Source organism: Alexandromys fortis, unplaced genomic scaffold (assembly GCF_014885135.2).
Source record: "Alexandromys fortis isolate MF-2015 unplaced genomic scaffold, M_Fortis_MF-2015_v1.1 scaffold_267, whole genome shotgun sequence".
NCBI lineage: Eukaryota > Metazoa > Chordata > Mammalia > Rodentia > Cricetidae > Alexandromys > Alexandromys fortis.
The window spans coordinates 571,464-585,309 of NW_026068157.1; the positions used below are offsets into that span (position 1 = coordinate 571,464).

At 45.2% G+C, this 13,846-nt stretch overlaps 1 protein-coding gene across 1 annotated transcript; it reads right to left on the reverse strand.

The window, feature by feature from the left end:
* Positions 1-6: 6 nt before the first annotated feature.
* LOC126491654 (zinc finger protein 264-like) lies at positions 7-12,098 on the reverse strand. Its single transcript, XM_050127460.1, has 4 exons — positions 11,739-12,098; positions 8,632-8,758; positions 6,759-6,845; positions 7-3,845 (listed from the first exon to the last, which is right to left on the reverse strand). The coding sequence occupies exons 1-4, from the start codon at positions 11,763-11,765 to the stop codon at positions 2,293-2,295; spliced, it is 1,794 nt and encodes a 597-aa protein (XP_049983417.1). The 5' UTR covers positions 11,766-12,098; the 3' UTR covers positions 7-2,292.
* Positions 12,099-13,846: the final 1,748 nt, after the last annotated feature.

Genomic DNA, 13,846 nt, shown 5'->3' on the forward strand with positions numbered 1-13,846 from the left:
AGAGAGAGAGAGAGAGAGAGAGAGAGAGAGAGAGAGAGAGAGAGAGAGAGAGAGAGAGAGAGAAAGGGCTTAGCTAGATCATAAGAGGACGGTAACTATGACTAATCTTCAACCCCATCGAAGGTGTGAGAAGGGAAATAATATTACTTGAGTAGGCAGGAAGTGCAATGAAGTAACTTCCAAAATGTGTGTTAGATGAGAGAGACAACTAACTGGCTGCTACCTGGGCAATCACTCAACGTCATTTTGCAATGTGGAAGCAACCATCTTTGGCTAAGGCCTAGAGTAACTGACAGACCATTTTCAGAGGCAGGAAAATTTTCAGAACCCTCTTACCCTGTCTTGGCAAGATTTGGCAGTCTTTCTTCTTGTATCCTACTTGTCCAGTCCAGACACTGTGCACTTTGTCAGTGGCCAAGGCATGGGCAGTTCCTCGCCCAAAGGCCAATTGTGCCAAGAAGAAAACAAACTCCAAGTGGAGTGCCTGGTGCTCAACACTCTCTCAGGAATAGATTGGTGCTGCCAGGAGCAATCCTGTCTCACGTCAACAGAACCCTAAGTTATTTAAATGTCATATTCTACAGCTCTTTGAAGTGGTTGAAAATTACCTATCTATGCAGAATACAATCTCTATGTATCTGAAGAACCTAATTAGTCTGACTATAAGTATGACAAACACGAATGACTTATTGACCTATAATATACTTAATACGTATTATATTAATACGTATTAATAAGTGAAGACCAAGTCAGAATATTAAATAATCTTTAAACAACTGTACAGTAAATGAGGACAATGACCTCAAAATGTAAACAATGTATTAAGTATCTTGATCAGAGGTAGAAATATATAATGTAATATGATAACTATTCCTAAAATTATATCAATATACAAAATATCTTAAGCAGAGGTAGAAACGCACATGCATACAATCTGACAAAATTACTCTGCATAGGTGTACAAATATTGTAAACAGAAATAGGAGCACAAATATAATTTGAACTTGTATCAATATACAAGAACCTATAAATCAGCCAGGCAGTGGTGGCGCACGCCTTTAATCCCAGCACTCGGGAGGCAGAGGTAGGTGGATCTCTTGTGAGTTTGAGGCCAGCCTGGTCTACAAGAGCTAGTTCCAGGACAACCTCTAAAGCTACAGAGAAACCCTGTCTCGAAAAAAAAAAAAAAAAAAGAACCTATAAATTTATACAAATGTAAATTGTCCATAAATAATAGTTTACAAGTATTCACTCTATTCCTCAGAATTATTAGTGTAAGTTCATACTAATCTGCCTACTATCCCATCCAATTTTCCCTTTTTTTTTTCAAGGAGATCTCTGGGCTGACATAATTTCCACCCCAACTCCCAACCCTACATGAGTAACACTTAACCCCTAAATGATATCCCTAGACCTGAGGACAAGCTTTGTTGGGAGAGGGGACGCTGTGTTCTAGAATTGCTCTGAACCACTGAGCTATCTCACAAGAGTTCCCCAACCCCACTGCATTTTGTTTTACCCTGAGAAATGTCTGAGTCAGCTGAAAACACAGGCTTTATGATTTGCATCCCACAAAAAAGGGCAAAAATTTCAGCTGTATGCTATGAGAACGCTGTGTATTTATATGATTAAAGGGTAGAGATGGCTCAGCAGTTAGGCTTACACACACATAGTAAGATACATCTTGGTAAAGAAAATTAAGAAAAAACTATTGGATTTTCAAAAATACAGATATACTTAGGAAACTTATGGATCCTCATTCCCTTAAATAGGAAATATTTTTATGACTCAAATGCCCCCTCATAAAAGCTATAGATCTCAAGAATAAAGAAATTATCTTAAGACACAAAAACAAACACACATTTACAGGCTTGTTCCCAGCTAACTCTGGTAGTAACTGAACAGCAACAAATGAATACGTAAGACACAAAAAGGGCGGAAGGCCTTGTACCTCTGAAACACCCACCTAACTCCAAATAAGCTAAGGAATCAATAATGAAGTGTCAGAGATTTGGCAGGGAGGTCTGAAGAGACCTGTTTTTATTTTTGTTTACATCTGTTCCTCTGTAAACCAATTCCTGAGCTAACACTGCAGTGTAAACTAGGAGAGAGATGCAGCTGAAGCTTTTCCTATGCGAAAACAAAACAAAATTCCAAAGCCCCAAACCATGGGTCTCTTTCCTGGGTAAAGCTTCAGGGAAAATACAGCTATAAATTGGGTCTGCTGCTGATGTTGGTCTTCGGATGATGGAGAAGATTCTGCGACAGGAGCTTTTTATTCTCTCTTTATGATCAAGACACTTGTGGAGTTTCTCTTTGGTATAAACAATCAGATGCTGAGGAATTTGTTTCTTGTGACAAAAGATCTCCCTCAGAGGTTACATTCAAGAAGTCTTTGCCTAGAAGGAGTTCTTGGAGGGTAACTGAGGTGTGCACGGTTGTGAGAGGTCCCTCATGCGACACACCGGCATGGTTTCTCTCACTGTGCATTTTTTGATGCTGAGCGAGGGATGAGCTGCGGCTGAAGGCCTTCCCACAGTCACTGCACTTATATGGCTTCTCCCCAGTGTGGATGATGGTGTGGCGAATGAGGTTTGTGCTCCAGTAGAAGGATTTCCCGCACTCAATACATTCAAAAGGCTTTTTCCCACTATGAATCCGCTTGTGCCTCGTAAGACCAGACATGAGGGCAAAGGCCTTCCCGCACTCGGCACACTCATAGGGCCTCTCCCCAGTGTGGATGCTGAAGTGGCGAATGAGGTCTTTCCGATTGCTAAAGGCTTTCCCACATTCTTTGCACTCAAAGGGCTTCTCTTCAGTGTGGGCTCTTTTATGCAAGATGAAAGTAGAGCAGTGGGTGAAGGCTTTCCCACACTCGCTGCACACGAACGGCTTCTCCCCAGTGTGGATGCGCTGGTGCCTCTTGAGGTAGGACCTGTGGTTGAAGGCCTTGCCACACTCGAGGCACTCAAAGGGCTTCTCCCCGGTGTGGATCACATAGTGGTGGACCAGGGCTGTGCTCTCCAGGAAGACTTTCCCACACTCACTGCACTCGTACGGCTTCTGCCCAGTGTGCATCTGCTGGTGCCACATGAGGTAGGACCTGTGCTTAAAGACCTGTCCGCACTCAAAGCACTCGTACGGGTCCTCTCCACCATGACTGACACAGTGCCTAAGGAAACCGCCCCTGTGTCGAAAGACTTGTCCACATTCTGTGCACGCAAACGAGTTCTCTCCAGTGTGCCTCCTGCCGTGCAAGACAAAGTTAGAGCGGTGTGTGAAGGCCTTCCCACACTCGCTGCACGTATAAGGCTTCTCCCCACTGTGGATCCGCTGGTGCTGGGAAAGGTAGGACTTGCGGTTGAAGGCCTTCCCACATTCCAGACACTCGTAGGGCCTCTCCCCAGTGTGGATCATCTGGTGCTGAAGGAGATGGGTGCTCTTTATGAAGGTCTTCCCACATTCTGTACACTCATAGGGCTTTACTCCAGAGTGGATTTTCTCATGTGAAGCAAGAAGGTTTTTCTTACTAAACGCCTTCCCACAGTCTCTGCATTTGAAGACCATTTCCTCTTCCTCCTGTATGAGCGTTGGACACAATTCCTCAGCTGTCCCTACATCATCTGGTATAGGACTCATTTTCCCAGAAAGCTTCTCCTCCTGGGCCTCTGTCTCTTGTATGCAGAGCCTTTCCTGAACTTCCGATGCATCATCGTGGCCTTTGGTTGGCACCCACTGCAAGCCTTCTGGGGTTCTTGGTGCTGACTGTTCCTGGAATGAGGTTGCCTCAAACAGCTGTGGCTTAGATGTGGTAGGTCCTATGGCCTTGGTTTTTCCACTGTCACCTAAAACAAATTCAGCACACAACAGGGATTGTGAGAAATAACACAGAAAAAACCAAAACCATGCTACTGAAAACACATGACCACACACGCCCAAGAAGATAAAAACAGTGCCTCTCTGGCTGCTGTACGATCTCCAAAGCCTAGGTTAGCAGTCTTTTTCCTGGTCCTTGGATTCCAATGCTGTGAAAGGGAGATCTCGAGGGAAGACTGGGTCAGGGCTAGAGGAGGGCCTTTCATGGAGTCGTTCTCAGAATTACAGGCCGCAAGTGGCTTGTCAGAGTGAGACTAACACCTTGAAGTAGAATTCCTGTAGGTGATGCACCTAATACTGTCCCCAAGGAAGACACACAATATGTGACGAGAAAGAAAGCACCTGCGGATGCCTCAGCTTTTGTTCAACACCATAGGAAGTAACCTTCAAGTCCCAGAGGTGTCCAGAATTCCTTTTGAAATTCATTATGGATTCCTACCATTAAAACCAATAAGTGTTTTTTTTTTTTTTTTTTCTTTCCAAATAAGTACTTCTGGCCCACAAGCAATTTACACAGAAGAGATGACTCAGGGAAAGACACAGCTATACAAGAAAGAAACTAACTGGGCAGCGGTGGCACACCTTTAATCCCAGCACTTGGGAGGCAGAGTCATGAGGATCTCTGTGAGTTCGAGGCCAGCTCTGGTTTACAGAGCTAGTTCCAGGACAGACAGACAGAGAAACCCTGTCTCATGGGGAGCGGGGAGAGGAGAAAGAAAAGCAGATTATATGATTAAAAGGTTTGGCTTGGACAGTCAGACATGGTGGTGGATGCCGTTAACCCTAGCACTCGGGAGGTACAAGCTGGTGAATTTCTGGGAGTTTGAGACCATTTTGTTCTACAGAGTGAGTTCCAGGACAGTCAAGGCTACATAATAGAGAACGCTGTCTCAAATATAGATAAACAAAAAACCAAGAAGGCTTCATTTGGGCTAGAGACACGGTGCAGAGAGTAAAATATTGCTGGTTGTTCTTCCAGATGAGAATACAATCTTTGGTAGAGGAACGAGAAAAACCAACCCCACAAAGTTGTTTTCCGGCCTTCACACATGTGCTACCCACTTCTAATAGTAAATTTACACACACACACACACACACACACACACACACACACACGTGCACAGCAGATTATTCAGGAAGACATGGGCAAGGGATTGCCTTTTATGTCAGAAGGCCTCTCATGAACAGAAGACTGGAAAGGGCAGTAGGTAAAACAGAGTTGAGGGTGGAAATTGGGAGAATAAGGAAGGACACCTTTACCCTCAGTGTCCGGGAGGAAGTGAGAGGAACATCAGAGGACTAATGTGAGAACAGGCCATGCAGACCCCTCCTCCACATGGCTACACAGGTGCATTACAACTTTCAAAGCATTCAGTGAACAGTAAGCAATTAAGCCTTAGATGCATCCCCTCTGGCTCAGACGTTGATGCTAATACAGCAACACATCAGGTGGTTATATTTTCTCCAATGGAACCCAATGGTCAATGAGTGCTACCAATTTCCAGGGACAGACTGGGTGCAGGCTAGTAATAGGTGTTGATAAAGAAAGGTCTGCTCTTCTTGAACACATAGGGCAGTAACACATCCCAGCCCCATGGACCCCGAGTAGACCAAATGCCTACTTCTTTAGATAAGAACTGGGGGACTGGAGAGATGGCTCAGAGGTTATAAACACTGACTGCTCTTCCAGGGAAACTGGGTTCAATTCCCAGCACCCATATGGCAGCTCACAACTCTAACTCCAGGATCCAACACCCTTACACTCACATACATACAGGCAAAGCACCAATAAAATAGAAATAAATTTTAAGGGGCTGGAGAAATGGCTCCGTGGTTAAGAGCACTGACTGCTCTTCCAGAGGACCCAGGTTCAATTCCCAGCACCCATATGGCAGCTCACAAATGTCTGTAATTATAGTTACAGCTGATCAACACTCATGGCAAAACACCTATCACATTTAAAAAAATAAATTAAGAACAGAACTGGTGTTCCTGGAAGAGGGTATAATATCTCTTCCTCTTGCAATCTGGGGGTCTGTCAGAAGATGGCAGGACAACCTTAGAGCCAACAGGTTGATGACACAACGGTCCCAGCTGTCCACACATGTGTTGCTGTATTAGCATGCTGAGCCACTGAGTCTGGAGTTTGACGTGGAAGTTAATGCTAACTTAGTCACACTTACTGTGGTGGTTAAAAGGGCAGTGTCCCCCATAGGCTTTGAATATGTGGTGTCCAGTCGGTGGCACTGTTTAGGGGGACTTAGGAGGTGTGACATTGCTGGAAGAAGCACACCTCTAGGGGCAGGCTTTGAGGTTTCAAGTGTCTTGTGCCATTTCCAGTGTGTTCTCTGCTTCCTTCTCTAGGTGCCAACTCTGCTGCTTGCCAGCTTACTTCCCTGCCTAATGGACTCTTATCCCTCATTAAGCATAAGGCAAACAAACGCTTCCTTCTCTACGTTGCTTGGTCATGCTGTTTTATCAGAGCTCATGACAAGGAAGCCAGGGTAGTTCAAGCACACAAAGGGGTCCCAAGAGAGCAGCTTACGAACCTGACTCCTTCCCAGGAGCAAGGACAAATGGGACAAGGCTGGGGAATCAGAAGGGCCAGATCACAGGGTTCCACTAAGAAATATTCCAGCAGGCTGGAGAGATGGCTCAGGAGTTAAGAACACTTGGTCTTTCAAAGGATCTGAGTTCAGTTCCCAGCACTCACACGAGGCATCTCATGGTGGCCTGTAACTTCAGCCGCAGGGGACCCGGTGCCCTCTTCCTGCTCTGCCAGCCCTACACGCCTGTGGCATGTACTCACAGACATAGAAATTAAAAAAAGCTTCCCAGGAGACCCCTGTCCGACCTCCAGGCCCTTCCTCCTGGATTCTTACCTGAACAGGTGCTTTGGGAGAGGGACTTTGCCACTGCCCATGGTTCCTGCCCTTGTTCCAGTAGCTTCAGTGTGGGAACAGGACACCCTTCAGGGAGAACAAAAAAGCACACAAAGATATTGATAAAACAAGATAAAGACCCTCCATTTCACAGGATTTGACGAAACAAGATAAAGACCCTCCATCTCACAGGATTTGGTCCTGACCTTGGAATGAAGCTGCTCCCATCTACACAAAAAAGGTGAAACATAACTCAGAAGCTGTAAGTTTGCTATTCCATACTAAACAGTTCATCAGAAATCGATACTTGGTTGGCATAATCACTCAGTCAGTAAAGGCACTGCTGCCAAAACTGAGTACAGAATGGGAAAATATCTTCACTAACCCCACATCAGAGAGCTCATCTCCAAAATATACAAACAACTCAAGAAATTGGACACCAAAAGGTCACATAATCCAATTAAAAAAAAAATGGAGTACATACCTAAACAGAGAACTCTCAACAGAGGAATCTAAAATGGCTGAAAGACACTTAAGGATGTTCAACATCCTTTGTCAGAGAAAAGCAAATCAAAACAACTCTGAGATTCCATCTTACACCTGTAAGAATGGTCAAGATCAAAAACACTGATGACAACTTATGCTGGAGAGGTTGTGGGGAAAAGGGAACACTTCTGCATTGCTGATGGGAATGCAAGCTAGTACAGCCCCTTTGGATGTCAGTGTGACGATTTCTCAGAAAATTAGGAAACAACTTTCCTCAAGACCCAGTAATACCACTTTTGGGTATCTATCCAAAGGATGCTCAATCGTGCCACAAAGACATGTGCTCAACTATGTTCACAGCAGCTTTGTTTGTCATAGACAGAACCTGGAAACAACCTAAATGCCCCTCAACTGAAGAATGGATAAGGAAAATGTGGTATATTTACACGATGGAGTATACACAGCAGAAAAAATAATGACAACTTGAATTTTGCAGGAAAATGGATGGATCTAGAAAACATTATTTTGAGTGAGGTAACCCAAACACAGAAAGACAATTACCACATGTACTCACTCATAGGAGGTTTTTAAACATAAGGCAAAGAAAGCCAGCCTACAAAACACAATCCCAGAGAACTTAGACAACAATGAGGACACTAAGAGAGACTTACATAGATCTAATCTACGTGGGAAGTAGAAAGTACAAAAAGACAAGATCTCCTGAGTAAAGTGGGAGCATGGGGACCTTGGGGAAGGGTTGAAGGGGGAGGGGAGAGGCAAGGAGGGGAGCAGAGAAAAATGTAGAGCTCAATAAATATCAATTAAAAAAAAGAAAAAAGAAAAACCAAAACCAAACAAACAAAAAACTGCGGCAGGACCTGAGTTTGATTCCTGGGACTCACATGATGGAAGGAAGAGAACCAACTCCCACACTTGTTCTCTGACCTTCACACACTGTAGCAAGCATGCATACATGTGTGCATGCAAACATTTTAAAATGTAATGTATTTTTTATTTTTTTCATTTCTTTCCTTTTTTGGGAGGGGGTATTGACACAAGGTTTCTCTGTGTAACAGTCTGGGTATCCTGGGACTCATTTTGTAGACTAGGCTGGCTTTGAGATCATAGCGTGATTTTGGGTCAGCCTGAGCTGCAGAGTGAGACGATCCTACTTTTAAAAAGGTGGGGCAGGGTAGGATGGGGGCTTGCAAGATGGCTAAGTTGCTAGCCACCAAGCCTGACAACCAGAGTTTGATTCCTAGCACCCACATGGTTGAAAGAGAGCACTAGTTTCTGCAAGTTGCCCTTTGATCCACATACAACATATGTATACCACATGTATACAAAATAAATGAAATATTTTTTAAAGTAGAGTAGAAAGCCTTACCCAGAGACACCAGGAACCCAGAGACTTCCAGCATCACCTCTTGGTACAGAATCTTCTGAGCAGGGTCCAGCTGCCCCCACTCCTCCTGGGTGAAAGCCACGGCTACATCTTCAAAGGTCAGAGACACCTTGCCAAGTCAAACAGGTACAGTGTTAGCCTTGAGGTTCAATGAGAGGAACTAGACTCTGCCTCACTGAAACAGATTAAGAGCAATAAAGGCCCAAACCACACAGGTTACCTATGCTTCACGGTGGGTTTCAAGGTTAGGGAGATAATGCTTGGAGAACACAGAGGTGTAAGGAGAGAAGCGTCCCGTGTTAAGAGTGATCAGAGGCTGACAGCTCACACCTCTAACCCCAAAACTTCAAGGCTGAAGGCAGGAAGATTGCTACTATTTCAAAGCCAGCCTGGGCTACACAGCAAACTTAAGGCCAGCCTGTGCTACATGAGATTCTATCTCAAAAACAAGAGCAAAAAAGAAACAAAAGAACTGGGCTGGCAAGATGCTCAGTGGTTAGGACACTGCTGCTAAGTTTGCCCACTGAGTTCGACACCTGGAACTCATGGTAGGAAGGGAACCTGACGCCCTAAAGCTGTCCTCTGTCCTCCACACTCAGGCTGTTACATACAGGCACACACACATACCCCATAAATAAAGTAAAAAAACAAAAATAAATAAATAAATACAGGTGAAAAGATGACTGCTTCAGCCAGGCGGTGGTGTCGCACGCCTTGAATCCCAGTACTTGAGAGACAGAGGCAGGAGGATCTCTGTGAGTTCGAGGCCAGCTTGGGCTACAAGAGCTAGCTAGTTCCAGGACAGGCTCCAAAGTTACAGAGAAACCCTGTTTCAGGAAATAAAAAAGATTACTGCCTCAAACAAAGTCAGAAGGACAGACAACAAAAACACATAGACTATGAAATGCGGACAGCAAGGAGTCTAGGAAAAGAGAAGAATGAAGACACGAAGGGGACACAGTACAGGCAGGAGCAGAGCCTCTCCATGATGCTCACAGCAACTGCTTTCAAGGCAGCCAGGATGGCTCACTGAATCCAACGTGGCTTCACAACTCCTGTAGGCTGTCCTCTGATCTCCTTACACACGCATGCATACACACTAAAAACTGTACAAACAAAGCATTTCTATCTGGCAACAGGAATTTTAAAAATTTACTTATTTTTATGTGCACAGATGTTTTTACCTGCATTGATGCCTGTCTGTCTTTATGAGAATGCCAGATCCACCTGAACTGGAGTTGCAGACAGCTGTGAGCGGCCATGCGGGTGCTGGAAATTAAACCTGGGTCCTCTAGAAGATCTGCCAGTGCTCTTAACCACTGAGCCATCTCTCCAGCCCCGACAACAGGAATTTTTAAAAGAGAAAGTCTCCAATGCTCACTATGAAAATGCTCTTAATTTCCCACAGCCTCTGCGGTCACCATCATCAGATCGTCACATCACAGTGAGTGCCGGAAGCTAAAGGACCTTGGCCAGCTCACCAGGGGCCACACATCATAGACCGCAGGCAAGGATGGCACACTGGCTTAAGGTTGTTGTAAGAGTAATTCTGACACTCCATTAATCGCAAGGAGAATCTAAAGTAACAAGCTTATTCAAAACCAAGATGCAGAGCTGGAGGGCTGCTGAGATTGGTTCCCAGCACCCCCCCCCCCCCCCCCCCCCCCCCCCCCGCAGTGTCTCCAGCTCCAGGCTTCGCATGGCCTATTCTGGCCTTCAAGGGTACAGTACTCACGTGCACATACCTTTCTGCTAATACACGCTATCATTTAAGGAAGATTTTTTAAAAATTTGGGAGTTTGTGGAATGTTTCCACTCTTTTTTTTTTTTTTCTGACAAACCCATTTAACCACCTCTGAAAAACACCCTCTGACATGGCTAGACAAAGCAAGGTTTATAGCTGGCTTCATAACGAATGTACCTGAGTTGGTTGTGGAAGTTCACACCCATAATCCCAGCTTTAGGGGAGCTGATAAGGAATTCCAAATTTGAAGCCAGCCTGGGCGACACAGTAAGATCTTGTCAAAATACAAGAACAACAAGAAAGGTACTGGCAGCTACTTGAGACAACGTCCCGACCAGCTTCCCATGTGGTCTAGACCTTTCTTAGGCCTCCTAGATTCCTAGGGGAATTTCACAATGAGACGTCTACCTTTTTCCTTGTAGGATTCTGACAGTCCTGATGTTAGGACACTTCAAAAACTGGGAACATGATGATCTAGGATAAATAATACCAGATACGCCTCCCTACCTAGAATACCCTAACCTTCAGTGACTTTCTTAAACCAGTATTGCTACACAGACGCCTGGTCAGTCTTGGTGGATCCTTACAGCACAGCAGGAATCATAAGTATGACTTGACACCATAGAGGAAGCAACACATACTCTTGCAACGGCTTACCTACCTATGACAAAGAAAAACACGGCTCTCACCTCAAAGGTGGGAAAAGAGTTGATTCGGAAGCTATCCATGGTCCTGGAACTCAGATTTAGGCTAACCCAAATGCCATGTTCCAAAAGATTTTTTTTTCTTTTTCCTGTTTTCTTTTCTTTCTTTTTCTTTTTTTTTTCAAGACAGGGGTTTCTCTGTGTAGCTTTGGAGCCTGTCCCGGAACTAGCTCTTGTAGACCAGGATGGCCTCGAACTCACAGAGATCCACCTGTCTCTGCCTCCCAAGTGCTGGGATTAAAGGCGTGTGCCACCACCATCCGGCAAAATGTCATTTTACTGATTTTTTTTTTTGTTGTTGTTGTTCCAAGAGTTTTAAGAAACAGAACAAAGGACATAAATAACGATAACTTTTCAAATACACTCACTTCAGGCAGGTAGGTTAGAGCCCAGTGGAGAAACCTCTGCTATAGGTGGCTAAAGATTGCCCAAGATAATTAGTAACCAGGCTCTTAACCCGCAACATTCCAGTCCCTCCACAGTCACTGGCGTTCTAGCGCAGCTTCCTTTCGGAAATTCCAGTTCAAACCGAGCTTCTTTCGGAAGCACCCGTGGCCCCAAAAGAATGACAACAGTAGAGTTCCACCCAGGGAGCCCTCTCGGTTCCCTGATCAATGATTTAAAGCTCACAGTCCACTAACCTGCCGGTGGTCCTTCCAGGCCGCCATAGTTAGACTCTTTTGGGGGGAGTGGGGGAAATCGAGCGCCTTGCAGGCCTCGGCTGAAGCTCCCAAAGCGCCTCCGGCCTTAGCCGGGTGACCACGGAAACCGGCTGTACTCGGGACCTCGGGATCTTCGTGGAAATGACGAACCTGCCCGAACCGTTGTCCTTAGGGCGAGACTGAGAGGTTGTGGTCCTCAGGAGGACCAGACCTCACAAGGTCGTGCGGGCTTCCGGGGAAGAGTTTTACGTTCCAGTCCTTTTTGAATCCCGCCACAGGCTTGGAAACTGATCCTAGATTCCAGATGTTCAGATAACTTGGGAACCGATGCGCTGAGGCAAATGGCTTCCGCGGCGAGTAACCGGGAGTGCACTCCGTTCTGGTCTATTATTGGGCCCGCGCGCAGCATAGTCTTCTGGGTAATGTAGTTTTTTTTTTATTTTTTCCCACTTGTCCGACCAAATGGGGAGCGCATCTAGAGTAAAAGGCACACCTAGTGTGAAAGGCACTCAAAGGTCACAGTTTCCCTCAAATGCGGGGACATCTAGAGGACGGAATTTGTGGGGGAGGACCTAGGAACAGGGGTAAGACTGCTGTTGTTCATCCGGAGAAATTTGGGAGGGAAAAAGATTTGCCCATCTTAGGGTTCGTGCAACTTTGTGTGGGTCCTGTTGCTCAGCTGTTCTTTTGGTTTGTCTTTTTCAGATACTTCCTACCAAGATGGTTTTCTGAGCTGGCGACAGAAAATGAAGCTTAACATTCTTCGTGGGGAATTCATCTTATTTATCCCATCATCCATCCTTACTGCCCTAGATGTTTCGTGGCTCAAAACAGCCTCCAGAGAGGCTCGGACTTCAGGGTCACTAGATCATTTGAAGGCTGCAAGGATAGGAGATTTAGGGGCCTCAGGGTCAGTTTGATACGTTTCCAAGATAAAATAATAACAGTGCCATATATGCAGTTCAGTACTGGAAATGAACCTAAGCCTGAGCGTGTAAATTTGGGAATGGTGAGCCCGGTGTGGTTGCTCACACTTAGAGTCCCAGCATTCAAGACAGTGATGCAGAAGAATTGCCATAAACTCCATGCCAGCATGGACTACATTGTGAGTTTCAGGCCAGCCTGGGCTACAGAGCTCTCTCTCCCATCCATCTGCTCTTTCCTTTCTGAGATATATAAACTCCATACTCTCAACTTCCAGTCAGGTATGGCCATACTTGCCTGTGATTTTGTTGGACCCTAGAGTCCAAACACCAAGGAGGAGTCGCTCCCAGAGACCACCTCTCACACCACAGCTGATGTAAAAGCATGAGGATTTTTGTTAATTCTGTCATGATAGGGTCTTCCAGCGTTAGAGGCCAGAAAGACCCCGAATTGCTACTACAGGCTACTTTTAAAGGAAAAAGCCACAGAAGCAATGTGGGGGGGAAGTGTCTGGGGGTTGTTCTTTGACTATTATGATTGGCTTATTCAAAAGGGCTATTACCAATAATTAGCTGGAGAGTGGTTGCCAGATCAGATGAGGTAAGGGGTCACTTTGAACCCGTTTCCCAGGGACTGAGTCAAAACATACGTGTGGGTAATTGTTCAGGACCTGAGTCAACATCTTTTTTTTTTTTTTTAGGAGAAAAGGACACATGCATTTAATTGACAAAAGACATTAAAACAGTCATATACTTACTATGAATCTCATTAGAAGTTTTTGACACATCATTTATATCTCTAATTTTGTATTTATGTGTGTGCACACGTGTGTGCATGCATGTGTGCATGTGTGTGTGTGTGTGTGTGTGTGTGTTCGCTGTGTGTATAGGTCAGGGGACAGCTTGCAGGACCCAGTTCTTTTCTTCCACCATCACTGGCTTTTTTTTCTTTTTTTTTTTTAATTTTTTTAATTAATTATTTATTAAAGATTTCTGTCTCCTCCCCACCACCACTTCCCATTTCCCTCCCCCTTCCCCTCCCCCAATCAACTCCCCCTCTCTTGTCAGCCCGAAGAGCAGTCAGGGTTCCCTACCTGTGGGGAGTTGAAGGACCTCCCACTTCCTTCCAGGTCTAGTAAGGTGGACATCCAAACAGCCTAGGCT

Coding starts and splice junctions, on each gene's coding strand:
- LOC126491654 (XM_050127460.1), bottom strand. CDS start 11,765: ATGGCGGCCTGGAAGGACCACCGGCAG. Junction 8,759..11,738: donor CCTGGAAGGACCACCGGCAG/GTTAGTGGACTG, acceptor TGACTTGGCAAG/GTGTCTCTGACCTTTGAAGA. Junction 3,846..6,758: donor CTCCCAAAGCACCTGTTCAG/GTAAGAATCCAG, acceptor AATTTGTTTTAG/GTGACAGTGGAAAAACCAAG.